We start from the raw sequence: 27999 nt of genomic DNA, 5'->3' as shown, positions 1-27999 counted from the left end.
CCTGTCGTGGCGGCAATCCCCGAACCCGCTGGTGGACACCGGCGGTAAGGGATGCCGTCAAGCTGAAGAAGGAGTCCTATCGGGCCGTTTTGGCCTGCGGGACTCCGGAGGCAGCTGACAGGTACCGGATGGCCAAGCGGAACGCGGCTTCGGCGGTTGCTGAGGCAAAAACCCGGGCGTGGGAGGAGTTTGGCGAGGCCATGGAGAATGACTTCCGGACGGCTTCGAGGAAATTCTGGTCCACTATCCGGCGTCTCAGGAGGGGGAAGCAGTGCAGCGTCAACACTGTTTACAGTGGAGATGGCGCGCTGCTGACCTCGACTCGGGACGTCGTGTGTCGGTGGGGAGAATACTTCGAAGACCTCCTGTCACGTTCCTGCGTCACCTGGCTTCCAGCCAAGCCCTAATCGAGGAATTGCTAGCACCTGCCACAGCTCGTTAGGTCCCCTACTTAACCTCTCTGTATTCTGCCAGTGGTTGTCAGTTCGTCTCCTTACCCTGCCCGTGACACCACTGCCCTTTTGTCCCCGGACCGATCTTTGTAGCCAACCGCTTCCGTGAACTGATCGACCACGCTTCTGATCGCCGCCTGCCCTGACCACTCGCTCGTCCTTCGACCACGCTTCTGATCGCCGCCTGCCCTGACTTCTCGCTCGTCCTTCGACCACGCTTCTGATCGCCGCCTGCTTCGACCACCTGCCCGCCTGCCTCCGACTACGACTACGCGCTGTGCTCTGCTGCCCAGCCACGCCAGCCAGACCGCAGGTCCAGCATTCCACTTCCCCTTTCCCCCTTTTCAATAAAGGATCGTGCTGCACTTGGTAGCCCTGTCTCTGTTCCCTGACAGAACGAACTGACCAAAAATGCTACCAGCGCACAGTCCCTCAGTCCTGGACCGCCTGACCCACACGGAGTGGGAGCTTAGCAAGGTCACAGAGGAGATGGCGGCATTAACGAGGATCGTCCAGCAGCAGCAACAGCAGCTCCAGCAGCACCATCAGCTCCACCAAGAATGGGTGGAGGCTCTCAGGGACCTCAAAGACCCGGCTCCTCTGGCTGCTGCGATCCAATCTGCACGAGCCCTGTCCACGACCGTGCCACTCAGCCCCGCCGATCAGCCCACCGTTATGTCCACGCCCCGGCGCCCAGGCAGCTCGTGGACATCCCAGAGCCCAGACTCAGCAACCTCGCGAGGTACGACGGCGATCCCAAGTACGTCCGGGCCTTCCTGACAAACTGCCGTGTCTTGTTTGACCTCCAGCCCGTCACGTTTGCCACGGAACCAGCCAAGGTGGGTTTCGTGCTTACTCACCTGACGGGCGAGGCATGGCTGTGGGGAACGGCAGAATATGAGCGGCAGGGACCCGCCTGTTCGTCATTCGACGCCTTCGCAGCTGAGATCTTGCGCGTGTTTGACTTGGGCTCCGCCTCGGAGGACGCCTCCACGGAGCTCATCACGCTGCACCAAGGCAGCAGATCCGTCGCCCAGTACGCCATCCAGTTCCAGACGGTGGCGCGTCGTAGCGACTGGAACACCCCGGCTCTCGTCGGCACCTTCCTCCACGGACTCGCGGAGTATATCAAGGACGAGATGGTGTCCTACGAGCGCCCTCAGACCCTTGAAGAGGCCATGGACCTGGCAGCACGGGTGGCTCGGCGGATCCAGTCAAGGCGACGCGAGGAGAGGAGGGTGACTCCGCCCCCCCGTCGCCGTGACATCAGCCCGACACCTCGGGTGTCAGGGAGAGCACCTGTTTTCCCGCCTGACCTGTCGTCCGCCAGGGACCCTGTCCACGTAAGTCAGCGCACCTTTACTACTCCTCCCACCCAGCCCGGCTGGCCGGAACCGATGGAGATAGGACGCACCTCTCTCTCGGCAAGGGAGTGTAGTAAGCGCCTCAGAGATAGGCTTTGCCTGTACTGCGGGGGTGAGGGTCACTGGGTGGCCTCTTGCCAGAAAAGAGCCAAGAGCACCCGCCAAGCAGGGATCCGTTTGGGGACGGTTTACTTGCCCCCTACCACCTGTCGCGAGTCCCTGCTCCAGACCCGCTATTCGACTCCAGCCCGTGCCCTTGCCTCTCGGCCCTCCACTTCTCCAACCCGTAGGCCGCGGCCTATGGCCCGGGCCCTTACTCGGCTGCCGTTGCGACGTCCGCAGCCGGGTTCTGCTCCGGTGGGCGGGGCGTTATGGTCTGACCGGCTTCCTGCTCGAAGTCGTCCGGTAGGGACCCATTTGGTTCCCGTGCCGGCCCCCGGGTCGGCATCTCCCGATGCCACTGCTGGGGAGGAGGACTGGGCGGTGGTGCCGCCTGATGACGGTGCTTGGTCGACGTGTTCTGACTCGGACTTGTCGGATTTTTGTTAACGCGCGTCTTGGGAGTGTCCGGTTTGGGGACCTCAGCATCGCGTCTCTGCTTTTTGCAGACGACGTGGTGCTGTTGGCTTCTTCAGGCCGTGATCTCCAGCTCTCACTGGACCGGTTCGCAGCCGAGTGTGAAGCGGTCGGGATGAGGGTCAGCACCTCCAAATTCGAGTCCATGGTCCTCGATCGGAAAAGGGTGGAATGCCCTCTCCGGATCGGGGATGAGATCCTGCCCCAAGTGGAGGAGTTTAAGTATCTTGGGGTCTTGTTCACGAGTGAGGGGAGGATGGAGCGCAAGATCGACAGGCGGATTGGTGCAGCGTCGGCAGTAATGCGGACTCTGTACCGGTCCGTCGTGGTAAAGAGAGAGCTGAGCCAAAAGGCAAAGCTCTCAATTTACCGGTCGATTTACGCTCCTACCCTCACCTATGGTCACGAGCTATGGGTCGTGACCGAAAGAACGAGATCCCGGATACAAGCGGCCGAAATGAGTTTTCTCCGCAGGATGTCCGGGCTCTCCCTTAGAGATAGGGTGAGAAGTTCGGTCATCTGGGAGAGACTCGGAGTAGAGTCGCTACTCCTCCACGTTGAGAGGAGCCAGATGAGGTGGCTCGGGCATCTCATCAGGATGCCTCCTGGACGCCTCCCTGGGGAGGTGTTCCGGGCATGTCCCACCGGTAGGAGACCCCGGGGACGACCCAGGACGCGCTGGAGAGACTATGTCTCTCAGCTGGCCTGGGAACGCCTTGGGATCCCCCGGGATGAGCTAGATGAAGTGGCTGGGGAGAGGGAAGTCTGGGAGTCCCTCCTGAAGCTGCTGCCCCCGCGACCCGACCCCGGATAAGCGGAAGAAGATGGATGGATGGATGGATGGATGGATGGATGGATGGATGTTTACTTGTACGTATGTATATTGTGTACTACCGTGGGATAGTGGGAACGTTATTTCGATTTCTTTGTGTGTCTTGGCATGTGAAGAAATTGACAATAAAGCAGACTTTGACTTTATTCCACAGATCTAGTATATAAGTCCAGAGATGGGACCAAGTCACACATGTGCAAGTCTCAAGTGAGTCTCAAGTCTTAACCTTCAAGTCTCAAGTAAGTCCCAAGTCATTTTTTTCTTGGGCAAGTCAAGTCAAGTCCTTAAATAGGTCAAGTCCAAGTCAAGTCCTTAAATAGGTCAAGTCAAGTCCAAGTCAAGTCACCTTATTATTGCAATTTTACCCGCAGAATCTGATCTTAGTAACGTTAAAAGACAAGATATAAGTAACTTTAAGTAACCATCATTGTCCAATGTGTCTAACCCAGGGGTGGGCAAACTACAGCCCGCGGGCCACATCCGGCCCACGGGACCGTTTAATCCGGCCCGCCAACCCTGAATTAATTGTATTATTAAACTTTTTTTTTTGTCATTTTGCCTGCAATGACTGCGTTTCCCCAGTAGATGGGGAACCGCTCGCCTGCGCATTTACTACCGGAAGCCGTGTCAGAAACCTCGGTGCACACTCACAAGTGCGTGTACGTACGTACTCAGTAGTACGGACATGGCGCACTCGCGCTCTATTTGTATCAGTCCCAAATTTAGAGCGTGGGCTGTGACGACAGCATTCTTGTAATTAGTTTAGTTTAGTTTATTGTTTAGCACATATTATTATAACAAATAACAGTGCAGGGAGGGAGACGAAGCCTAGGGCTTGTAAGGAGCTCCACTCCTGTATAATCAAAGTGCACAACAAACAAAGTGCTGTGACATCAAATATTATTCAAGTGTTTAAGAAAGAAAAAAATAATAATAATATATATATATATATATATAAATGAATAAACATCAATGAATAAACACAAGCATAACTAGCTAAATATTAAATCGTCATATTTATATATGCATATATACGAAAGTGAACGTATACATACATAAACAAATACACTATACAAAATGAGAAACAAGAGAAACAAAATTTGACACTTTAGTGATGTTGAAACAATCAAAAAACACCAGGTAAGAAAATAGCTGAGCGGAAGCAGAAGAACTGCAAACAGAAAATAACAAAACAAGGAAGAATCAGGGTATAAATAGTGGTTTAAGTTGATGTTCTTAGTATGGATCAGCTGAGTGCGGTGGAGTAATTTTGGACTGGTAGGATCATGAGTGGAGAAGGTGGTGTTTCAGGTGCTTTCTAAAAGCAACCTGTGAAGATATGGATCGAATATGGATTGGTAGCTCATTCCAGAGTGAGGGCCCTCTAAAATGGATATTGTATTGATGGCGTGATGTTCGACAGGACGGTGGGTGGAGATTGTCCCCCTGTCTTGTAGGATAAGAATGTAATTCCGATACAAATGCGAAGAAATTATGAAAAGTGGCTGGAAGACAGTGTTTCCTGTATATATATTTATGGGTGAGTAGACAGGTTTGATGAATATTTACTTTATCAATTGGCAGTAATGAATAGTTTCTAAACAATGGTGCCGATGGTTCATATCTATTTGAAAAAGAGATCATTTTTAGGAACTTCTTTTGTATGATGAGTAATTTGCTGAGGTATGTTGGATATGTAGCTGCCCAGACTATGTTGCAGTAATTGAGTAAAGGAAAGAGGAAACTATAATACAGAGTGAGATGAGCAGACGGATGGACCAAGGGACAAACTTTTCGTAAGATACCTAGCGTTTTCATGGATCTTTTGCAAACCAAATCAATGTGTTCAGACCAGTTTAAGTGTTTATCTACTATAACTCCTAGGAATTTAGTGCTAGTAACTTGATGGATTTCGTTATTATTTATGTAAATTTTGGCCTGTTCTTTGGGGTAAGATTTATTTATATTGCAGAAGATCATGAAGTTACATTTGTTTATATTGAGTGACAACTTATTTATTTTGAACCATTTTGTAACAGCGTGCAACTCAGTATTCACACGTGCAATGAGGAAATTAAAATCCTCGTGGGTGGCAATGAGATTGGTATCATCCGCAAATAACAAAGGAAGAAAATTTGAACAAGACATGGAAAAATCATTTATGTACACCAAAAATAATAGAGGACCCAATATTGAGCCCTGCGGGACCCCAAATAGTATTTTAGATCTGTTGGAAGAACAACCATTTATATATACATATTGTTCTCTGTTGGCGAGATAGTTTGTGAACCATTTCAGGGCAGAATCGTTCACTCCATATCTCTCTAGCTTAGCGATGAGGATCTTATGGTCGACAGTATCAAATGCTTTGCTTAAATCTAGAAAGACACCAAGAGCGAATTTCTTATTGTCAAGAGCCGTTGAGATGTGGTTGGCAAGCTGAAGCAGTGCATGCTCAGTAGAAAACTTTTTGCGGAAACCGTATTGATGTTTATAGAGAATATTGTTTGTTTCTAGGTGCTTTGCCAATCTTGAGTAAACCAGTTTTTCTAGAATCTTGGAGAAGCAAGGAAGTACGGATATAGGTCGATAATTACCATATTCATTAGTCTCACCAGCTTTGAAGATAGGAATGACTTTAGCAATTTTTAATTCTTGGGGTACAATGCCAAATTTTAAAGATAAGGAGAAAATGTGTGTTAGTGGAATTATTATTGAATGAATAATTTTCTTAATAAGTATGCTTCTGATCTCATCATGGCCAGGGGCCGAGTTTTTCAAGCTCATGACGATGTTGTAAACTTCCTCAACACTAGGAGGGTCAAGAATGGAGAGTGAAGGAAACTGCCCTTTAATAAGGCAACAGGGGCTTGTATCAGAGGTTGAGAAGCTAGATGCCAAGGTAGCGCCAACATTTACAAAGAAATCATTGAAACCATTAGAAATATCTATTGGGTTTGAATGAGCTCTATTCTTCCCCAGCATCTCATTTGGGGTCGATGTTTTTGATTTCTTGCGATGTAATAAATGGTTGATAAGATTCCACGTTGTTTTGATGTCACCGGAGGCTTGTGTAAATTTATCAGCATAGTAAGTTTGTTTGGTTTTCCTTAGTAAAGCTGTAAATCTGTTTTTATATTTCTTGTATGTTTCTATATTTATAGGGATGGGATTTGCAATAGATTTTCTATATAGTTTATTTTTTTTACGTGAAGATTTTTTTAGTTCATCCGTTATCCATGGTTTCCCCTTAGAGTTATTTTTACGACTAGAAGTTAAAGGAAAGGAGAACTCTAATGCATTTGTGAGTATTGTTAGAAGGGAGTGATAGGCTTTGTTGACATCTTGCAACAGGATAACCTCATCCCATGACACAGAGCTGATGATAGATATAAAAGATACCATGTTTTTCTCAGTAAATTTGCGGAATTTCATTTGATCTCCAATATGATCTTTGATTTCAGGACTACTATCATTGTGGATGAGATGGAAGACAGGTAGATGGTCGGATACATCACAGATCAAAAGGCCAGATGTTATCTTGTAGTCTAGAGAATTAAATAGGATATTGTCTATGAGAGTGGCCGTTGAGCTTGTGATCCTGGAGGGTTTGTTGATAAGAGGGAAAAAGTTTCTGGAATATAATGTATTAAGGAAGTCTGCTGTATGTGACTGCTTAGATTCAAGCAAATTAATATTATAGTCACCAAGTAAGACACATAATTTGTTTTCTTTGTTTATAATTTCTAGAGTAGAGTCGAGGGCTTCATTGAAGGTGATTTTATCAGAGTCTGGTGGTCTATATATACATCCAATTATCACATTTTTGTTGTTTATAAGTGAGCAAGAGGAGAGTTCTATAAACACAGATTCTACTACAGTCATGTCAAAATTGACACTTAAATCCTTTCTGGGAGAGAAATTTAAGTTATCAATCACATACAGTGAGACTCCTCCACCTTGCTTGTTTGGTCTACAGGAATGTATAGGAGTGTAGTGAGAGAGAGGATAGCTAGATGTATTATCAACCATCCAAGTTTCAGTAAGAGCTATTACTGAAAAAGAATGTGTTAAGGTTGATAAATAGGTTTTTAGACCATCATAATTTTTAGAGATACTCCGTACATTGAAGTGGACAGTGGAGAATACATTTGTTTGGCAGTGGCCAGGAGGAGTATTGCACAGTTTGTTAAACATATCTTCAGAAAAATATTCACATGACATTTCAACAGATTTTAAGGGAGTGTAATTTGTATCTGGGTTAAGGAAGGACTCATAGATACCAGCATTAGCATTCTCTAGGTCAAATGAATTAAATAGTAAAGAGTCAAGATTCGGTGGGACAGAAATTCCTGCATTTGTGAGAATGTCACTGGATGGCATGAAAAGTGTAGGGGAACTGTCTACCTGAGATGGATGTCCTCCCTGCCAGTCTCTGTTTGCCTTGTTGTACTTCGCTGTAATCCATTATTTTCGTCCGGAGGGTCCATAGGTACCAGTTAATGGTCATTAGTTCAGCCATTGTAAATGTTTGGTTCCCCCACCACCAGGCCACATTTCTTCAGTTCCTCCAGTTCACTCACAACGAGAGTTTTGACATCTTCTGGTGTTGCTCCGTTTGTTTTAATCCATATTTTACAGTTCCTGACCCACGTTGCGAGAATCTTGTTTTCCTTCTTCAGTTTGCGTGCGTTCCAGGCTATCTCAGCATTCTTCTTAGTGAGGTGCTCATTTAGGTAAACACCCGTTCCTTGTAGCTTCCTCCCTTGCTTCAAAAGATCCACTTTATGTTTCCTATTTGCGAACCGAATGATAATTTTCGGAGGATCCAGTGGTCGTTTTCGGTTTCTTGGGAGTGTGTGACAAGCGGCAATGTTTCCTTTCTGGAGTTCCATGTGCTTACTCTCGAAAAACTGTACTACCTGATCTTCGAGCGTTGACAGCTCGTCCGATGGAGAGTCATCTGTCGAGGGATCCGAAGGACCCGCCGCCCTGGCGTAGGAGCGGTGAGATGTTTTTAGACCCGTGATTATGAGGTCTTCTTGTCGGGAGTACTGCTCCAGTGCATCTACTCTCCGTTCAAGCGACAGGATTTTCTCGTCTTTCTCCTTCGATAAGTTCTTAAGCTCCGTTAGCTCAGACGTTAGCTGGAGCAGGGTGGCTTGCTGCTCTAAAAGTGTGGTAATGTCTTGCCGTATCAGGTCAATGGATGATTTAAGTTCATCGTAACCCTCATTTTTTTTGGAGGGCGGCATAGCGTAAAGTTCGAAAAAGTTAGGCTCTATAAAGTTCAGTTATCAAAACAATTCGGTCACCCGAAGTAGTGCAAAAGTTTCCCTCGTTTGCAGCACAATTCGCTCGCTGAGCTTTCAGATACAGTTTTACGCTAAAGCCACCCACAAACCTTCCCCTGGAATCCTTCCATTAAAATGAGTGGCCCGAAGAAAAGAAGTGAGTGCCGAATGTTAAAAGAGTGGCCAATTTGGCTCGACGTCCGCGACGTGACGTTCAGCCACATCAACCCGTCACAGATCGAGGTAAACGGATCTCTCCTAAGAATTGCCACAACAAATTTTACTCCAGACTATGATGCACTAGCAAAAAAGGGAGACCAACAACACTGTTCCCACTGAAAATGAAGGGGAGGCTCTCAAGTTTGTTGTAAAAAAATGCATTTTGAATATGATTTGTACACATAGCAGGGATTGAAACTAGCGACCATTCTCATTTTCAAACAATGCAGGATGCTCAAGGACATTGATGCACCACCTGTTTGCGACTAATCTTAACCTGTAAAGTTCTTAAGGCTTACTTTAACGAAGTGTTTCCCGTTTCCTCACCTCTGTTACCAGGTGTTTGTGAGTTAAAACTCTGCTCTGATGTTCAGATACCCCTCACCGTGTTGCCGTTTTGATTACTTTATTTGGATGTATGCTTTCACCGATTCTTCAAGATGATATATTTGGTCAGAATGTTTGCTGTTTGATGTGATCTCATAAGATAAACATTTTTCATTAATCTGACCTGCAGGCACTGAAGTGATGGAGACTGTTATTCATAATAATAGTGTCGTATTTTATGAGAATCACTGATAGCAGTTTTTTAGTGATTTTTTTTTTTTTTTTTAATGCTGTTAATAAATGCATTTGTTTTCAAAAAACTTGTTTGGAATATCCATGCTTTACTACCTACTAAAGGCCAAAATCTTTTATGCAATGACCTTTACAGGTCGCTTATATTACTTCACACAAACACTACGTCCATCTGCTCCTGGTTCGGCCCTCCGGTCCAAATTTAGAACCCAGTTCGGCCCGCGAGTCAAAAAGTTTGCCCATCCCTGGTCTAACCTGTTTGAAAAACATGACAATAATTTGGATTTGCACTGTAATTACTGATATTCAGTAAAATACACCATGGAATCAAACAAAAAAGAAATTACCTCATACAATGATTGACAGCTCAATCTAAACAAATGAACGTCTGCCGACAGTGTCTGACACATTTGAGTTGCAAATATGAAAAAATAATCTGAAAAAAAATCTGAAAGAAGAAACACATTAAAGAGCATTAGAAACATTTTATGTTTCATCTGTAACATCTGGAGACACCAGAGCTCTATAAACTTCAAACGGACAAAGTTTGAAGTTGTCGTCTGGCTGTCTGAAATGTTTCTGTTGCATATTTTGCACTGTGCTGTCCGTCTTTTGCCGTCATAAAGGTAATTACGATAGCCGAAGGTACCGCTCCCGCTGACATGTTTGTGCATGTCTGATATAAAGGGGCGTGATTCTCCAATAAACACGTTAGGTAGGTAGAGAGGGCACGACTGATTGACAGGGTAGCGATCCATTCATGACAACGCCATTCTCAGCCTGCGCTCCTACCGTGGTATCGATATTACTTTTTTAAATGTATTATTAATTTTATATTCAAACTGAAAACATAAACTAAATAACACTGAAGTCATTTAAGTCATCGTGTCTCAAGTCAAGTCTAGTGATGTGCGTTCCAGTTCTTTTAGGTGAAGTTCACCCAAAAGATTCGTTCAAACGAATCGTTCAATGAATCCCCCCCAATCCTACCCCCCCACTCACACACACGCTGATACTTTTTTTTTTACATCCAGTGGAAACAACCCATACACATCAAACAATACAACCACACAACCCCGCCAAATTATTATATATAATAATAATTGGCTCGGGTAATTAACACATTTCTTTCTATAATACAACACTTACACACTGATCCGTTGGCAACAGTCTCTCACCCGGTCGTGAACGGGAAATTGCGTCACGGACTCGTTCGTGAACGGGAAATTACGTCACTGACTCGTAAAGTCCCTCCGTCTATTGCTCGCTGGCGCTGCTGATTGGTCGTTCGCGAAGATTCACGAGTGACAGACAGCATTGCCGCTATGCCATTGCCAGCCGACACACTTTCTGCCGACATTGATGTTTTAATTTTGTTTTTGTTGGCTTGTAGTTGATGGTGTTATTATATATCGAATGTGTTTGTGTTTGAATAAAAGGTTGGAAAAAAACCCCGTTATGCCGACATTTGTTAATTTTGGGGACACCAACTCATATAACAACGTAAAACACATATACATATTGTCATTAGGGATGGGCGATACCAATGATTTTGGATTCGATCCGATACCAAGTATTTCCTGCCCAAACATACCCGATATCGATCCGATATCGATACCGGAAGTGTAATTTCCCGCCATAAAAAACAATTTAAATCTTGGCAATCAGGTCTGTGATGTTTCTTGCTCTTGGAGAGTCATCTATTGAATTTTGTAGAAAAAAGTATTACGTCATGTACATGAATTATTAACCTTTTTAGAAAAACATTAATGGAAGATGCATATTAATAGTATAACTTTAATTAAAAGGAGCTATTCTTTACTTTTTTCTCTCTCTCTCTGTTGTTGGGAAAAAGTTTTGTCTTTTAGTATATTGTAAAAAGAGACATGGTACCAACAGAGATGCAGGGCTTAATCGTCATGAGCAGCAAAACTATCAATTTGTAAAGCCACTGGATACTTACATTTAATATTGTAATACTTTAGTGTTGTTTATAGGAAGTGGAGTTACAAATAAAACGTATGGCGTTCGACCACAAATTGAAAAGGGGAAAACTTTATTTATAAATGACTGACTAAAGCGCAGTAATTATTGCTTCAAATAGCACATCAACCACAAATGCTTACGATTTTTGGTTAGCACGTGATACCTGGATATGTCTTGCCTTTCTGAAACGCCGCTTCTAAGCTAAGGTACTTTGGTACCTTAGCCTCGGTGTGGCTGCAGGGTTTTCCGTCGCTGCCTTAGTGTCTGCGGCACGTTTCAACTGCAGCTCTTCATGAACAGTGGGGTGAATTTTACTTAAATGTTTTGTTAAGTTTGTGGTGTTGCCACAATATTTAATCGTTTTGTGACATATTTCACATCTTGCCTCGTTGTTATTAACTAAAATATAATACCTCCAAACCAGACTTCTCTTACGTTCGGACTGGGCCGCCGCCGTGGCCATGCTTGTTTGTGTTTGGATTGGAACGGGAGGCGGAGGAGGAGGGCTTGGCTTGTGAGAAAAGGGGGCGGGAGCAGAGCAGAGCAGGACACGCCGGTGCAGCAGGCGGAAGGAAAAGTAGTGCTAGCATGAGTGCAAGTCGTCAAATTGGAGCAGAAAAAAATGAGGAAAAATATAATTAAATAATTGTAAGTATCGATATTTTAGCTAAGGAGATCGATACTCACAAATGAGCAGCCTGGATCGATATATCGATATTTTGGTATCGATCCGCCCATCCCTAATTGTCATATAAAGCAGTTAACCAAATGTCAGATTTTTATGTTTTGAGTGGCGAATATAAAACAAGGAATAAAACACCAGACAAGTTATAACTTAAATGTTTATTAAAATAATAATAATAATAATAATAATAATAATAATTAAAGTACATCTCAAACCAGCAATCTAATGTGAAACTGCAGTCGATATATTGGATAACAATATTTAGGCATATATATGCATACATGTTATTTAAAACCTACTGTAAGTAAATTGTAAATCTACATTCTAGTTTACATAGTTCACGCCAGGAGACGCAACACGTCCACTGACTGATCCGTTGATGCACAGGAAGGCAGTTCACTCATTGACTCGTTAGCGAATGGGAAAGCCAGGATTCGTTCCCTCACTGACCCGTTCTCACGGTGAACTGGAAATGCAAATCACTCAGTGAGTGATTCACTCAGTGAGTGATTCACTCAGTGAGTGATTCACTCAGTGAGTGATTCGTTCACTCACAGATTCGTTCGTTGGTGAACGGGAAATGCAATTCACGACTCGCGCTGCTGACGTCACTTGAAATTCAAATTACAGTAATCCCTTGCTACATCGTGGTTCGTTTATCGCTGTTTCACTTTTTTTTTGGAAAATATTTGAAAAAAAACACATACAAGTCGCTCCTTATTATAAGTTGCCCCCCCACCCAAACTATGAAAAAAAACGCGATTTATAGTCCGAAAATTACGGTAAATATGGGATAATTTATGTGCTTTTCTGTAACACTTTAGATCAAAGAAAAACTGTCTCGGTCAACAACAATTTATGAATAGAAACTACAAGGTTTAAAAGAGAAAGAACTTCTCTCGAACTAAACAAAGAACAAAGGTGTTCTGTTCATAACTAGTGAGGGCCTCTCACAGATAAGAAAAGAAGGGAGTCTAAGAACTCCCCGGAGACAGACAGAGATCTTTGTTTAAGCAAACATATGAGGCCTCCGGTTCAGGCCGACCAGCTCTTCTGCAAATACAATTATTCCAACAAAATGTAAAATAGCATTTCAAAAATGTGGCTATTTTCCTCCTGTTGGCCCTTGAGAAGCATCGAGCCGTTGCACAGCTGTTGTCTTTTTTGAAGCGCTTCAATCTGTTTTCATTTTCAACCTCGGGCTGCACTTTGGATCACTACAAGAGGTCGATGCCGTCACTCTGTGTGGTTAAAGATTACACGTGGCGATTAACTCTGTGCACAGTTTTGGCCTGAAGTGCTGACGTTTCTCTCACTGTCAGTGTTGCCTTGGCTGGAAGTAATGTCCTCGCTCCTTGCACTCCGTTCTTTGTCGCAATACACTACCAGTGTCAAATTTGTCGATGGACTTGAACGCAGAGTGGTGTGGATGTCGAGCTGGCTCCAGTGGGGTCGGTAAGTTGGGGGCTCGCCCTTGTTCTTTCCAAAATTGTCTTCCAGGGATTTTTCAGAAGAGCTCATTTAGGCCAATTCATGCCAGGATCATAATCATTTGTTTCTATTAAAAAAGAAAAAGTTTTTTTTTTCTTTTTTTTAAATGACCTAGAAAATAAAAATCGTTTTTAATAGTTTTGTTTTAATAACCATAAGGCTTTTATTTTAACATGGTGAAAACACTGGATACTTGTAGTCTCGGGATATACTTGCCAGACTTGTATGCTGATTGCATGGCATCAACTCTTATTTTCGACCAAACAGGATAAGGAAATGCCTTTTTTTCCCTTAAATTACTGTTCTTTCTTAAAAAAATGACCATGTATTGTAAGGCTCTTTTTTTTCTTTTAAAAAATTACCTTGTAAAGTAAGACTTTTTCTTTAAAAAAAAATTACCTTGTATAGTAAGGCTTTTTTTCTTAAAAAAAATGACCATGTAGTCTTTGTTAGGCTTTGGTTTTTCTTAAAAATATGACCATGGATAGAAAGGCTTTTTATGTTGTAAAAAAGAAAAAATTTTTAAATGACCATAAGGCTTTTGTTTTAATGAGAACTCTGGATACTTGTCGTTTAGGGGTACACTTGCCTGACATATGCAGACTGCGTAAGATCAAATCTTGCTTTGACCAACCAGGGTAAAGAAAAGCCTTTTTTCTTATAAAAATGACTTTTTGTTTTTGAAGAAAATGACCACGGATAGGAAGGCTTTTTATTCTAACAAAAATGACCATGTATGGTCAGGCTTTTTTTAACAAAAAAATAACATGTATAGTAAGGCTTTTTTTTTTAATTAAAAAAAAAAGACCATTCATGGTAAGGCTTGTAATTGACATGACCAATTTTGAAACCCTACCCTAGTTTTAAACCCTACTTTGAAACCCTGAAAATGGCCATGTACCATCCAAATAATTCCAAATCACGACTGCAATTTTTTTCACGTACTGATGGTCGGCTAATCAGATGATGCGAGTGCACCGAAGGCAAACGTGGTTCCAATCGCTGACTCCAGGCGGCGTTGCTTTAATGTGCGCAGGCGGCTGCACGTGGACCGTCCTCCGAGTCGACCGTCTCTGAGCAGCAGCTACGTGCACGGCACGTCAGCCGTCTCGCTGCTCTCCCTGACGATGGGACAGTGCCTGGAGGCCGCCGCCCGACGCTGGCCGCAGCGTGAAGCCGTAGTCTTCCTGCAGGACGGCATCAGGAAAACCTTTGAGCGCTTTCAGCAGGACGTACGTCTGTCCGACCCTTTTGAGTGCCATTGACGTCAGATGTCATACACTGAAATCTGAATTGTCGTCAACTCCTTTTTTCATGTGGATGGGCGGGGGAGCGTCTTGTGTGTGTCTGTTCTCACTACTAAGCTGGAAAAGTAAAAAAACAAAAAGACACATTGTTTTGTATTTCCTGCTTTAAAGGTTGCACATTGAATCTGTATTCAATTGAGCGATTATTGGGCTTACAAACGGAAGGGACTTATGCAGCGTGATGTTGTGCAGGTGGACCAGGTGGCTGCGGGGCTCCTGGCTCTGGGCCTGCAGCCAGGCGACCGTCTGGGCCTTTGGGGACCAAACACATACGAATGGATCCTCTTCCAGTATGCTTCGGCCAAGGCGGGAATCATTCAGGTCGGCCCGAGAGGATGACAATTGAGCTCACATTTGCGCTTGTTACCTCTGGCGAGGAGACTCGACGTGTCGCGACTCGCTCGCTAGCTCGTTCGCTAGCTAGCTCTATGTGTTTCCGATCTAAATGCAAATTTGGAACTTTCAGCATTAGCGGACAGCGGTTACCACTTCACGAGAACGTAGCGTGGCGTGGGAATTTCATGGGCAAACTGCTTGATGATGTTTTTGAAAGGGCCTAAAACCATCGTGAACAAACGCAGAGTTCTGGCTTCATTCATGAACTGCAATTGCTACCTAGTAGACAATGCGGGTGGGTGTCCTCGATGTTGTGGCCTCACTTTTTTCCCGGCCGACTGGCAGGTGTCCTTAAACCCGGCCTATCAGCTCAAGGAAGTGGAGTTCACGCTCAGAAAGGTTCTTGTTGACCCCTTTTTTTCTTACATGTTGAAGTGTCACACGAGTGAGTAACTTGGCGGTCACGTTGCGCTCCAGGTGCAGTGCAAAGCGCTGGTTTGTCCCAGCAGCTTTAAGATGCAAAAGTTCTGCGACGTGCTGCGGCAGATCTGCCCGGAGCTCAGCACGTCACCGCCAGGAGCCATGCGCAGCGCCAGGTAGCCGAAAAGTCACACATGTTGCCGTCGAATTCATTGCTTATGTTTAGGTTACCCGCAGACTGAGACACGCGTGAGAATAAAAGTTAGACCATAATCCTGTAAGGTTGCCGGACCTGCGTGTGGTGATCGTGACGGACAGGCGTGAGGCAGGCGCACTGCACCCGGACGACGTTTTCCAAGCGGCTGAGAGTTGTCACCGGCGCCGGCTAAGCGAGCTTCACGGCAAGTTGTCGTGCGACGATGCCATCAGTATTCAGTTCACCTCTGTGAGAACGGCCACCCGCCCACGTTTATTGGGCTCACCGCCTCCGCGTGACTTCGCCTCCCCTTTTCTTTCAGGGCACCACCGGCGACCCCAAGGGAGTCACCCTGTCCCACCACAACGTGGTCAACAACGGCTACTTTGTGGGGCTCCGAGCCGGCTATGACTGGAGGGTGAGCGCCACCCCGCCAAACATCCGGCGAGCAACAACTGGCTCAAGATGGACCGTTGCACCGACCGACCCGTGTGCCATTTTGCCATTAGCCTCAGGTGCGGGTATGCATGCAGGTGCCCATGTACCACTGCTTTGGATCGGTGTTGGGAGGTGTGTGCATGGCCTTGCACGGCATCACGCTAGTCTTTCCCTCCGCCACCTATGACAGCCGAGCCCACCTGGAGGCCATTCACAAGGAAAAGTACCAGACGGTGTCTCCTTTTTATCTCATTCATGCGCCATAAAGGCAGCAAGATGTGCGCGGTACCGCACTAACAGCGACATTCTTTGTCAGTTTTTGCGACTTCTTTCTTTGAAGGTGCAATTTCGTCTATGGCACTCCCACCATGTTCACAGACCTGCTGGGGCAGCCTGATCTGGAAAAGTACGATTTGTCCTCAATGGAAGGCGGTAAGACAAGCTGCGACCGCTAGTTGACAAAATTCCAACATTGCGGCATTGGTAGCAATTTCATATGTTGATACGCAATGGCGCTGGAGGCATCATGGCGGCATCGCCGTGCGCCCCGGAGCTCGTGGCCAACGTCAGGGCCAAGCTGAACATGAAAGAAATCATGGTGAGCCGCCACATTCGGAGGTACAACCGCAGACTCCGACGACACTCTATGACAGCGGGCGTGTCGAGCAGATTGGCTACGGCACCACCGAGAACAGCCCCGTCACCTTCTTGGGCTTCCCGTTTGACGACGACCGCCTCAAGCTCCACACGGTCGGCTGCGTCATGCACCACGTCGAGGTAAAAAAAAAACAAGGGGCGAACCTTCGCGTCACGTTCTGGTTTAAAAAGAAACAACCAATACAATTAGACTTAAAAAATCATGCCCATTTTTTTAATGCAAGTCATTTGTCGCACGTCACAACAGGCCAAAGTGGTGGACGTGGAGACGGGCGAGACGGTCCCGCTGGGGGCCACGGGGGAGCTGCTGATCCGGGGCAGCTGCGTGATGCACGGCTACTGGGATGAGAGCGACGCAACCCGGCGGGTGCTCGGCCCGGACCGCTGGTACAGGACGGGGTGAGAGCGTCGAGACCGTGGACGCTTCCTGCATGGGAAAAATACCACACCTTCTTAAAAGACCGACTGCTTTGACTTGTGAAATCAGAGATTAGCGTTATCAGAGCACGTAGGAAGAGGACAGAAACAATTGGTTTCAAAGGAGCCCGAAATCAATGTTCAAAAACAAAACAGGTCTTAATCCTTACATTTGAGAGAGGGAATGGATGTTTTGCCTACCACAAGAGGGAGCCCGCGTGCAGCTTCCAGTCCCGTCTTAGGCCTCACTTGTGCACGCAGCGACGTGGCCAGCCTGAACGCGCTGGGCTACTGCTCCATTGAGGGCCGCATCAAGGACTTGATCATCCGAGGTGGGGAGAACATCTACCCCGCTGAGATCGAGAAGTTCCTCTACACCAACGGCAAAGTGCACGAGGTGCAGGTACGTGCCGATGTCCCGGAAAATTGCGAATTGTCGCCAGATGTTCATCGACGTGCACTTTCTCTCCGAGGTGGTGGGAGTGAAAGACGAGCGTCTGGGGGAGCAGGTGTGCGCTTGCATCAGGCTCAAGGAAGGTCAGACGTGTTCGGCGGACGAGATACAAATCTTCTGCAAAGGCCAGGTGACGTTACACCACCGACAGCGTGCGCCTTTTGGACTTGACTCGACTCTGCGATTCTTTCCTCTCAGATCGCCCACTTCAAAATCCCCCGCTACGTGGTGTTTGTGGACAGCTACCCCATGACCGCCTCCAGGAAGGTAAGAGCGGGGGCTCAGGAAACAGCCCGGCGATTCAAATGCTGCCATTTCAGCCCCGCCCCCAGCTTCTAACTGACTCTCTACTTCAAGATCAAGAAGAACATCTTAAAGGCAGACATGGAGAAGCATCTGGGCCTGTAACTCTGAGCTTTTGGACCCCAAGAAGCCGCCACTTGACTAGTGCACAAAAGAACTTTGGCTGATCACGTCCCTCTTTATTTATGCAACCAAAGTGCATTTCCACGTACAAAGCGGGAAAGCATCAATAAAGAGCTTCCTCCGCATAGACGTCACAAACAAAAGGGGCCAAAGCACCCATGCCTGTTCATTTCCAGAAGAAGCGACCGTTTTGCGGCTCAAAGTGACGAGCGATGCTCACGGCTCGGCTAGTCCAACAGAGGTGAAGGTGCTAGGAGCGACTCCTGCGGAAGCTGGGGCCCATCCCGACGGGCTCTCACATTCGCACCCAGGGACAATTTCTAGGATCATGCGCTCGCGCTCACACTAGCACTCACTCTCTCACACTAGCACTCACTCTCTCACACACACACACACACACACACACACACACACACACACACACACACACACACACACACACACACACACACACACACACACACACACACACACACACACACACACACACACACACACACACACACACACACACACACACACACACACACACACACACACACACACACACACACAAAGGTGTGGCCTTGGAACGATCAACATTCACTTCCGGTGTAGACGAGCATGTGGGGCGAGCCCTCCACATGCCAGAGAATCCTGCATTGCTGGCTGGCTCCAAAGCTTTCATTGCTCTTTTTGTTCAAGACAATCCCAACAAGGGTAGAAGTCACAAACTGCGCAAATCACGGAAGACCTATCAAGGTCCAACGGGACCATTTGTCGTTGGGCGAGACGGTGTCCAAAAAAGGGCGGGGCCACACGTTGGCATTTGGGCAAAGCGCGGTGTCGTGCACATGCAGCGAAACTCAAAACTGAAAAACCCCCAAAAACATTTAGAGATGCGTTCTGGTTGTCAAGTCTCTTGTGCACAAATGTCTTGTGTCCTCCGATCGTCACACACTCAGGGGCGGCAGACCCGGCGGGGAAACAGTTCTGGAGGTCAGGGAGCCATGTTCCAGTCCGTTTACGGCGCTGCTGGCCGAAAACATGCTGCAGTCATTTCCAAGGTTATTTAGGAGGTACAGGAATGGGAGGCAGGCACTCACCTTCTGTCCAAGTAGGCAGTATGCAGGGCGCGCGAGAACTTGGCGGCGGTGGCGCCATTGGCGAGGAGGCTTTTTTTGGCCGCCTGGTCTTTGTCCAGGCTTCTGCAGGCGGCCAGTTTGTACTCCAAAGTCTGGAGAGCAAAAAGGTTCCGTGCCATTACACAACGGCGACTCCTGCTTCGGCTGCTCACGTCGGACCGACAGCCAAGGCCACCCACCGCGACTTTCTGGAGCAGATCGCCAACGATGTTGAGGGCGGAGATTCTGGCTGTTGGGGTGAGAGATGAGCCACCGCAGTCGTCGGTCAATGCTGGCCAATGCATCAACGACAACAAAAACAAGACCAATAAGAATGGACAGCTCGAGTACAACTTTAAGATATACTTTTTCCTCATATGTACACATGTATACAGACAAACACACCGGCCGAGCGGGCGCGGTCCAGGTCTGAGGTGGGCGAGCTGGGCGCCGATTTCTTGTCCACGGCACTCTCGCGCACCGCCAGTTCCTGTCGGAGGTCTGCAGAGGAGAACGAGAGGCGGCGGGTCAACACCGGCCTCCGGTTGTTGTTGTTTTTGTCCTGGGGCGGCGACCGCCTTGGTACCTCGCGCTTCGTCTTTGAGCCGCTGCACCGACACCAAGAGGGACTCCTTCTCGTCCAGCTCGCTCTCCAGGAAGGCGTTTCTCTCGATGGCCCAGTCCAGGCGGCCCTCAAAATCCTCCAGGGACACAATGGTTGCCCTGCTCAGAATAAAAAATTCAACCGTGATTGAGTCGTGTGGGTTCTTTTTTCTCTTCTGTATTTTGCTAGCATAATTGCTCAAGCGTTATTAACTTACTGTCACAATAACAATTAAAAAAATAATAATAATGCGCCTGCTAAAAAAATTTGTTTTCTCTTAGCGTTGCTAGTCTTAGCCGTTCGGGTGAGGGTCACCCGCAAAAGTCGGAATGGAGGCACCCGGCTGGGCATTTTCACCTTTGCTCATTTTTGGCACGTATTATCGTGTGCGTTCGAGACTGAAATTCTCTGGAGGTGGGCGACGACGTGAGCGCAAACAATCGTTTGCGGTACCTCTTGGCTCTTTCCAGGTCATCGTTGGCCTGCTCCAGCTTGCGCACAGATTTGTGGAGTTGCTCCTTGATGCCGCGCGTGCGGCCCAGGTCATCCTCCAGCACGCAGATCTGCTCGTAGCTTTGCGCATACTGCTTCTCCAGCTTTTCCTGGAGAGACGAGTTGAAGAAGGGTTAGGGCGCATCGGCAGACGCCAACAATGAAATCGTGCAGGTTGTGATGGCAAAATTGGTCATTTAGAAGGATTCACTAATCCTGGCTACTTCCACGTTATTTAGTAGAAGCGGTAGTATTTTGTAGAGTGTGCGTATGCATATAATGACAGCACATACTAAGGAAAGCTGTCAGGACAGAGATAAAGCTTTGACTTGCTTTGACTGCAGCTCCATAGAAAGGCAATGAGCAGGTCCTAATGCGTTGAACGGTCAAGCGGTCAGACCGTGGGCTCAAATTCACTAAGAGCTATTGCACAAGCTATTGCGTAAGCTATTGCGGGCGCTGGTCGAATCCCCAGAGATGCAAGGTTACCTTGAGGCCGTCTGCCTCGTTCTTCAGTCGCTCGTTCTGGCTGAGCAGGTCGCGCAGGCGGCGCTCCGCCTGGCACAGCTGTGCCTCCAGCTCAGCCTCCAGCTCTCTGCTGCCGTCCCGGAACTCCCGCAGCTCCTCCCGAGCGTCGTGGGAGCTGGGCAGCAGGCGCAAACAAACGCACACCGACTGTAACACAATCGCTCGTTCGCTGTCAATTCTGCAAGAGTGAATTTTGTCCCGCCCTAGAGGCCTCGGGGGCGCCGGTGTGTTCTGGCCACGTGTTCTGGAGCGTGCCTCGTCACGCGCCTGAAACGGCCAAATATTTCTGCACGGCGGCAGATAACAAAAGCACGTTGTGGGCAACTTTTGCTCGGGGTCAGTTGGTCCTTTTTGCTTCCCAAAAAGGGAGCGAATGCATTTTCCCCGTCAAGGATGCCGGTGGCCTCAAAGTCTAAGCAGAGAATCGAGCGGTGTCTTGAGCAGCCGCTTCGCCGGCAAACAATCGGCAGCAAAGGTGTCAGTACATGTGACGGAGTGCAGCTCCTACCTTTTCTTATACTTCAGAGCTCGGGACTTCCAGTAATCGACTTCTTTGTCCTTTGTGGAAAACTTGGGAATCATCTCTGTGTCCATGGCACGACTTCCTGAGGGCGGGGGGCCAGAGATGTTAGTGAGTGTGCAAAGTTGGCCTCCTTTTTGCTAATAGCTATTTCACAACGCTCGTTATTTTTGCATGCGAACGGTAAGCAGCATTCACTAACGAGCCGTTTTATCATAATTATAATCATAATTAATCAATATTTGCCCGACAACACTGACACTGAATCGATTGTTAGCCTAATAATTACTAAAGTCATTTTCAATTTTCCGATTCCAAATCCCAGAAACTCCAGTCTCTAAAACCACCACGAAAACGAAGTCACGTGTGGGGGGGAATCCCTGTGCGCACCCATCTTTATGATGACCACATTTTCATTGGTCATACGTTTGAATACAGCCCCTCGGAGGACTTAGGGGGGAAAAATGGCCCTCCTCCCACTCTGGGTGTATGGCTTCTCCCATTGAAACATTGCTAACAGATGTCGCCATCACTTTTGACTCACATTGCTCTTGCCAAGAAACCGAACAGGGAGTTCGAAAACACGGTGAGTTGAGAGAAAATTAAAACCAAGAGGCAATACATTGCTGCTGCTGCTGTTTCCATGGCAATCCAGATGAAAGCTGTGACGAAGGGCAGCGCCACACCTCGAAAAACGACCATCAATGAGCAAGATTGGCGAAATAATTCTTAGTCAAAACGAAAAAGGAGAAAATCCGACTCAGACCTGAATTTATGACGCGAGTATTGCTTAAAATGGCCCTAACGCAACATTTGTACGCAGCCTCCTGCCTCATCGAAATTGCTCAACATTGACCTTTCAGCGGTGTTGAAAAGCCTCTGAGCCTGAGCCGCATCCTGCATGTGCGCGCGTCATCCGAGAAGAAGGTGAACGCGTCGGTCACCTGAGCCGCATGTGCGCGCGTCATCCGACAAGAAGGTGAGCGCGTCGGTCGTTCACGTCATGAGCCGAATGCAACTGCGTGGAATGATCACGAGGAGATCTCTATTCGCCAGGGCCCATTTCATATTTCGATCCAATTTCGACTTTCGTGCAAAGGGACGATCCAGGCACCCATGACAAGCCCTCTAAATTTCGCCACAAGCGTCTGGGCGTTACGGGGGAAGACGTTTGCGTTTCGAAACTAGACGGGAGAACGCAAAGAGAACATTCTGAAGGCAACCCTTCAGCCGAAGTCGGTAAAACCGCGACTCGAGAAAGACGGAAAGAATCCTTGCGGTCCAACGGTGAACGAACTACTCCGAAGGTGGCTCTAAAGGAGGGCGAATGGCACCTGTTCATGACAAAGGGCTGTCGACTCGCTATCTCCTTTGGGCGGCTCGTAACATCTAAACGCCGTTGGCGGCCGGTTGCGGACACGCGCTGGATCCCCTCTGGCCTGGCTGGCGAGTTAATTCAGAGCGTTCCTTGCTCTTGCCGCTGCCGGTTCGGTTTGCTTTTGCTCGCGCTTACTCCTGTTTGTTCGTGCTGGCCCGTGAGTGAACAATTCGTTCAAAAAGAACGGCTCTTTTCAGTGAACGAGAGTGAACGAATCACTTCCTAAAGTGATTCGGTTTTTTTTTCCATTCATATAACCAGTAGGTGTCGGTAATGCCCATTGAAGCTGGTGCCACCTCGCCGTAAAACAAAACGAAGAAGAAAATGACGTAACTTCCCGTTCACGAACGAGTCGTGAATTGCATTTGCCGTTCACCAACAAACGAATCTGTGAGTGAACGAATCACTCACTGAGTGAATCACTAACTGAGTGATTCGCATTTCCAGTTCACCGCGAGAACGGATCAGTGAGGGAACGAATCCTGGCTTTCCCGTTCGCGAACGAGTCAATGAGTGGACTGCCTTCCTGTGCATCAACGAATCAGTCAGTGAATATGTTGCGTCTCCTGGCGTGAACTATGTAAGCCAGAATGTAGATTTACCATCCATCCATTTTCTGAACCGCTTAGTCCCCACGGGAGTCGCGGGTGTGCTGGAGCCTATCAACGTGCCGTCAACGGGCAGTAGGCGGGGGACACCCTGAACCGGTTGCCAGCCAATCACAGGGCACACAGAGACAAACAACCATTTGCACTCGCACTCACACCTAGGGACAATTTGGAGAACTCAATCGGCCAACCAAGCATGTTTTGGGGATGTGGGAGCAAACCAGAGTGCCCGGAGAAAACCCACGCGGGCCCGGGGAGAACATGCAAACTCCACACAGGGAGGGCGGGAGGTGGAATCGAACCCGCACCCTCCTAACTGTGAGGCGGACGTGCTACCCAGTGCACCATCGAGTCGCCAATGTAGATTTACGATTTACTTATACAGTGGAGCCTCGGTTTTCGAACACAATCCGTTCCAGAAGGCTGTTCGAGAAGTGAATCGTTCGAATTCCAAATCATGTTTTCCCATTACAAATAATGGAAAAACATCTAATCCGTTCCAAACAACCCCCCCGCCTTTTTTAAGCATTTTTTCATTTGCGCATTTTTGTCCGATCGCGCAACTGCAGCGCACCGCCGAACGCGCAACTGCACCGCGCTGGTCGCATTATTGTGACAGAGCCGTCGCTGAAATTTAGAAAATATTTTATAGTCCTGATGTACTTTCCAAAATTCAAGTGGACATCAGTGCGCAGGGAGCTTAATTTTGTCCGATCGCGCAACTGCAGCGCACCGCCGAACGCGCAACCGTAGCGCGCCGCCGACCGCGCAACTGCACCGCGCTGGACGCATTATTGTGACAGAGCGGTCGCTAAAATTTAGAAAATATTTTTAAAGTCCTAATGGACTTTCCAGAATTTAAGTGGACCTCAGTGCGCAGAGAGCATAATTTGGTCCGATCGCGCCGGGCGCTCACTGTCGCATTGCTTTAGGAGCGTCTTTGTGTTTTAGGATGGCTTTACTGCTCCCACTTGCTTCCTTTGGAGGCATGATTAATGTTGATGCAATCCTCAGAGTAACGAGAACGTAATAACGAACGGAGTCAGTTGGCATGCGGGTCCTCTCGGCTCATCTCGCGAGGTTCGACAACCGAATTTCGTCCAACATCCGAGGCAAAACAATCTCGAATTTTTTGTTCGAATACCGATTTGTTCGAGAACCGGGACATTCGAAAACCGAGGCTCCACTGTAGTAGGTTTTAAATAACGTGTATGCCTAAATGTTGTTATCCAATATATCGACAGCAGTTTCACATTAGATTGCTGGTTTGAGATGTACTTTTATTATTATTATTATTATTTTAATAAACATTTATGTTATAACTTGTCTGGTGTTTTATTCCTTGTTTTTATATTCACCAATCAAAACAAAAATCAGACATTTGGTTAACTGCTTTATATGACAATATGTAAATGTTGTTATGTTGGTGTCCCCCAAAATAACAAATGTCGGCATAACGTTTTTTTCCCCAACCTTTTATTCAAACACATTCGGTATAATAACTACAACTACAAGCCAACAAATACAAAATGAAAACATCAATGTCGGCATAACGTGTGTCGGCTGGCAATGGCATAGCGGCAATGCTGTCTGTCACTCACTCACTCACTCACTCACTCACTCACTCACTCACTCACTCACTCACTCACTCACTCACTCACTCACTCACTCACTCACTCGTGAAGACCAATCAGCAGCGCCAGCGAGCGTTAGATGGAGGAGGGCCTTTTCGAGTCAGTGACGTAACTTCCCGTTCACGAACGAGTCGTGAATTGCATTTCCCGTTCACCAACGAACGGATCTGTGAGTGAACGAATCACTCAGTGAGTGAATCACTCACTGAGTGATTCGCATTTCCAGTTCACCGCGAGAACGGATCAGTGAGGGAAGGAATCCTGGCTTTCCCGTTCGCGAACGAGTCAATGAGTGAACTGCCTTCCTGTGCATCAACGGATCAGTCAGTGAAATTGTTGCGTCTCCTGGCGTGAAGTATGTAAGCCAGAATGTAGATTTACGATTTACTTAGACTTAGACAAACTTTATTGTCATTTTGTCAACACTGAGTGTACACAAAACGAAATTACGTTGCATCCGGCTTTCAACAATGTAGTGATATCGCGGCTGGTTAAAAAGTGACATTCTATATAAAAATATGAAATAAGATAAGTATAAAGTACAAAGTGCAGCAGTGATAAAGTATGTAAACAGTGCAGGAGACAAAAACAGTATTTACAAGTGTGCAGAGGAATGCTACGTTTGAATGTTCAACAGTCTGACGACAGCAGGGAAAAAACTATTGCAGAACCTGGTGGACCTGCAGCGGATGCTGCGAAACCTCTTCCCAGAGGGCAGCAGGGAGAACAGTCCATGGTGGGGGTGTGATGGGTCACTGATAATATTTCGGGCTCGGGACACGCAGCGCTGGGATGACAAGTCCTGAATGGAGGGAAGAGGAGCCCCGATGATCCTCTCTGCTGTCCTCACCACTCTCCTCAGGTTCTTCCAATCGGAGGCGCTGCAACCTCCACACCACACCGAGAGACAGCTTGTCAGAATGCTCTCTATGGTGCTTCGGTAGAACGTCCTCATGATGGGTGGGGGCAGGTGGGCTCTCCTCATCCTCCGCAGAAAGTACAAGCGCTTCTGTGCCCTCTTGACCAGTGTTGTGGTGTTCACAGTCCAGGTGAGGTCATCTGTGATGTGGACCCCCAGGAATTTAGTGCTGCTGACCACCTCCACAGCTGAGCTGTTGATGATCAGTGGAGCGTGGTGAGGCTGGTTCTTCCTGAAGTCGACGATGATCTCCTTCGTCTTCTCCACATTCAGGATCAGGCTATTGTCTCTGCACCAGCCCACCAACTGCTCCACCTCCTCTCTGTAGTCCAGGTCGTTGTTGTCCCTGATGAGGCCCACCACCGTTGTGTCGTCTGCAAACTTCACGATGTGATTGGTGGTGAACCTGGGGGCGCAGTCGTGTGTCATCAGGGTGAACAGCAGGGGGCTCAGGACGCAGCCCTGAGGGGAGCCTGTGCTGAGGGTGATGACATCTGAGGTGTTCTGTCCGACCCGGACTGACTGAGGTCTGTTGGTGAGGAAGTCTAGCAGCCAGTTTCGAAGGGGGGTGCTGAAGCCCAGGTGTTCCAGTTTTTCCACCAGATGCTGTGGAATGATGGTGTTAAACACTGAGCTGAAGTCCAGGAACAGCAACCGCACGTGAGTGTTCCTCTCCTCCAGGTGAGCCAGGCTCAGGTGAAGAACGGAGGAGATGGCATCCTCAGTAGAGCGGTTCTGCCGGTAGGCAACTGGAACGGGTCGAATGTTGGGGGGAGTCTGGAGACGATGTGTTCTTTGAGCAGCCTTTCGAAGCACTTCATCATGATGGGAGTCAGTGCCACAGGTCTGTAGTCATTCAATGAGGCGATTTGAGGTTTCTTCGGCACCGGAATGATGGAGGCAGCCTTGAAGCATACTGGCACTACTTATAGTAGGTTTTAAATAACGTGTATGCATATATACGCCTAAATATTGTTATCCAATATATCAACTGCAGTTTCACATTAGATTGCTGGTTTGAGATGTACTTTTATTATTATAATTTTAATAAACATTTATGTTATAACTTGTCTGGTGTTTTATTCCTTGTTTTTATATTCGCCAATCAAAACATAAAAATCAGACATTTGGTTAACTGCTTTATATGACCATGTGTATATGTGTTTTGCGTTGTTATATGAGTTGGTGTCCCCAAAATTAACAAATGTCGGCATAACGTTTTTTTTCAACTTCCCGTTCACGACCGGGTGAGAGACTGTTGCCAACGGATCAGTGTGTAGGTGTTGTATTATAGAAAGAAATGTGTTAATTACCCGAGCCAATTATTATTATATATAATAATTTGGGGGGGGGGGGGGGGGTATTTGTATTGTTTGATGTGTATGGGTTGTTTCCACTGGATGTTGTACAAAAAAAAAAAAAAAAAAAAAAAACGGATCAGTGTGTGTGTGTGGGGGGGATTCATTGAACGATTCGTTTGAACGAATCTTTTGAGTGAACTGATTGTAAAGATTCAGTTCACCTAAAAGAACTGCAATGCACATCACTACTGCTTGTGTTTTGGAACTTGCCAGCGCGTTTTCGAAGCGACGTCAGTTCCGACGACGCGTGCGCGCTGACGTTTCAAATTACGTCACAAAACACGTTGGCGTCACTATATAAATACGAAGCCGCGCCCTGCTGACTGGACACTACCACATAACACCGAGAAATGGCGCTTGACTCCAACAAAATGTCCCCGTATCAGGAATATACTTCTGCAACACGAATTTAACCTCAATGAAACGTCCTGTTAAATAGTGTACATGTCTGACAATACAAACAGACTATCCTTTTCTCTGCTGTTACAAATAGCATCGGTGTACCTAATGTTGTGGCTTCTGTTTGACCACGGCAACACTTTACTTATCAGAATAGAACTAATCAGAACATAATTGTCAATCAAAATTCATACAATAAAATACAATCATAGAATATAAGACATGCCCACAGCTGTAACAAATCACCACTGGACCATTGCACTGCTCCTTCTGACCACCTAGGGGCAGTGACAGTCAGCTAGATATACAGTCCTCTTGCTTCAG

General features: G+C 47.0%; 2 protein-coding genes across 5 annotated transcripts; one reads left to right on the top strand and one right to left on the bottom strand.

Annotated features, from left to right (window-relative positions):
* The first annotated feature begins 13273 nt into the window (after positions 1-13273).
* Positions 13274-18272, top strand: LOC119126103 (medium-chain acyl-CoA ligase ACSF2, mitochondrial-like). Of its 3 annotated transcripts, none has more exons than XM_037257168.1 (16): positions 13274-13442; positions 14515-14710; positions 14978-15106; positions 15467-15520; positions 15599-15717; positions 15824-15986; positions 16060-16155; positions 16271-16398; positions 16516-16607; positions 16697-16773; positions 16845-16952; positions 17080-17231; positions 17511-17652; positions 17723-17833; positions 17902-17970; positions 18061-18272. In XM_037257168.1, the coding sequence occupies exons 1-16, from the start codon at positions 13330-13332 to the stop codon at positions 18109-18111; spliced, it is 1800 nt and encodes a 599-aa protein (XP_037113063.1). In that variant the 5' UTR covers positions 13274-13329; the 3' UTR covers positions 18112-18272. The 3 variants fall into 3 exon arrangements, with proteins under 3 accessions (XP_037113063.1, XP_037113064.1, XP_037113062.1); XM_037257167.1 differs by having other exon boundaries at positions 13275-13442; positions 16247-16398; XM_037257169.1 differs by lacking the exon at positions 16271-16398 and having other exon boundaries at positions 16060-16226.
* Positions 18273-18619: 347 nt separating this feature from the next.
* On the bottom strand, positions 18620-21450 carry LOC119126144 (nuclear distribution protein nudE-like 1-B). 2 transcript variants are annotated; one of them, XM_037257292.1, is made up of 8 exons: positions 21365-21450; positions 20818-20971; positions 20290-20438; positions 19819-19955; positions 19634-19733; positions 19433-19574; positions 19215-19345; positions 18620-19140 (listed from the first exon to the last, which is right to left on the bottom strand). In XM_037257292.1, exons 1-8 carry the CDS (start codon positions 21448-21450, stop codon positions 19062-19064), a joined length of 978 nt encoding a protein of 325 aa, XP_037113187.1. In that variant the 3' UTR covers positions 18620-19061. The 2 variants fall into 2 exon arrangements, with proteins under 2 accessions (XP_037113187.1, XP_037113186.1); XM_037257291.1 differs by having other exon boundaries at positions 18620-19574.
* Positions 21451-27999: the final 6549 nt, after the last annotated feature.

The sequence above is a fragment of the Syngnathus acus genome, chromosome 8 (genome assembly GCF_901709675.1).
Source record: "Syngnathus acus chromosome 8, fSynAcu1.2, whole genome shotgun sequence".
In the NCBI taxonomy this organism is placed as follows: Eukaryota; Metazoa; Chordata; class Actinopteri; order Syngnathiformes; family Syngnathidae; genus Syngnathus; species Syngnathus acus.
Note: the sequence above shows the minus strand (reverse complement) of the source record. Positions and strands in the feature narration are given on the sequence as shown.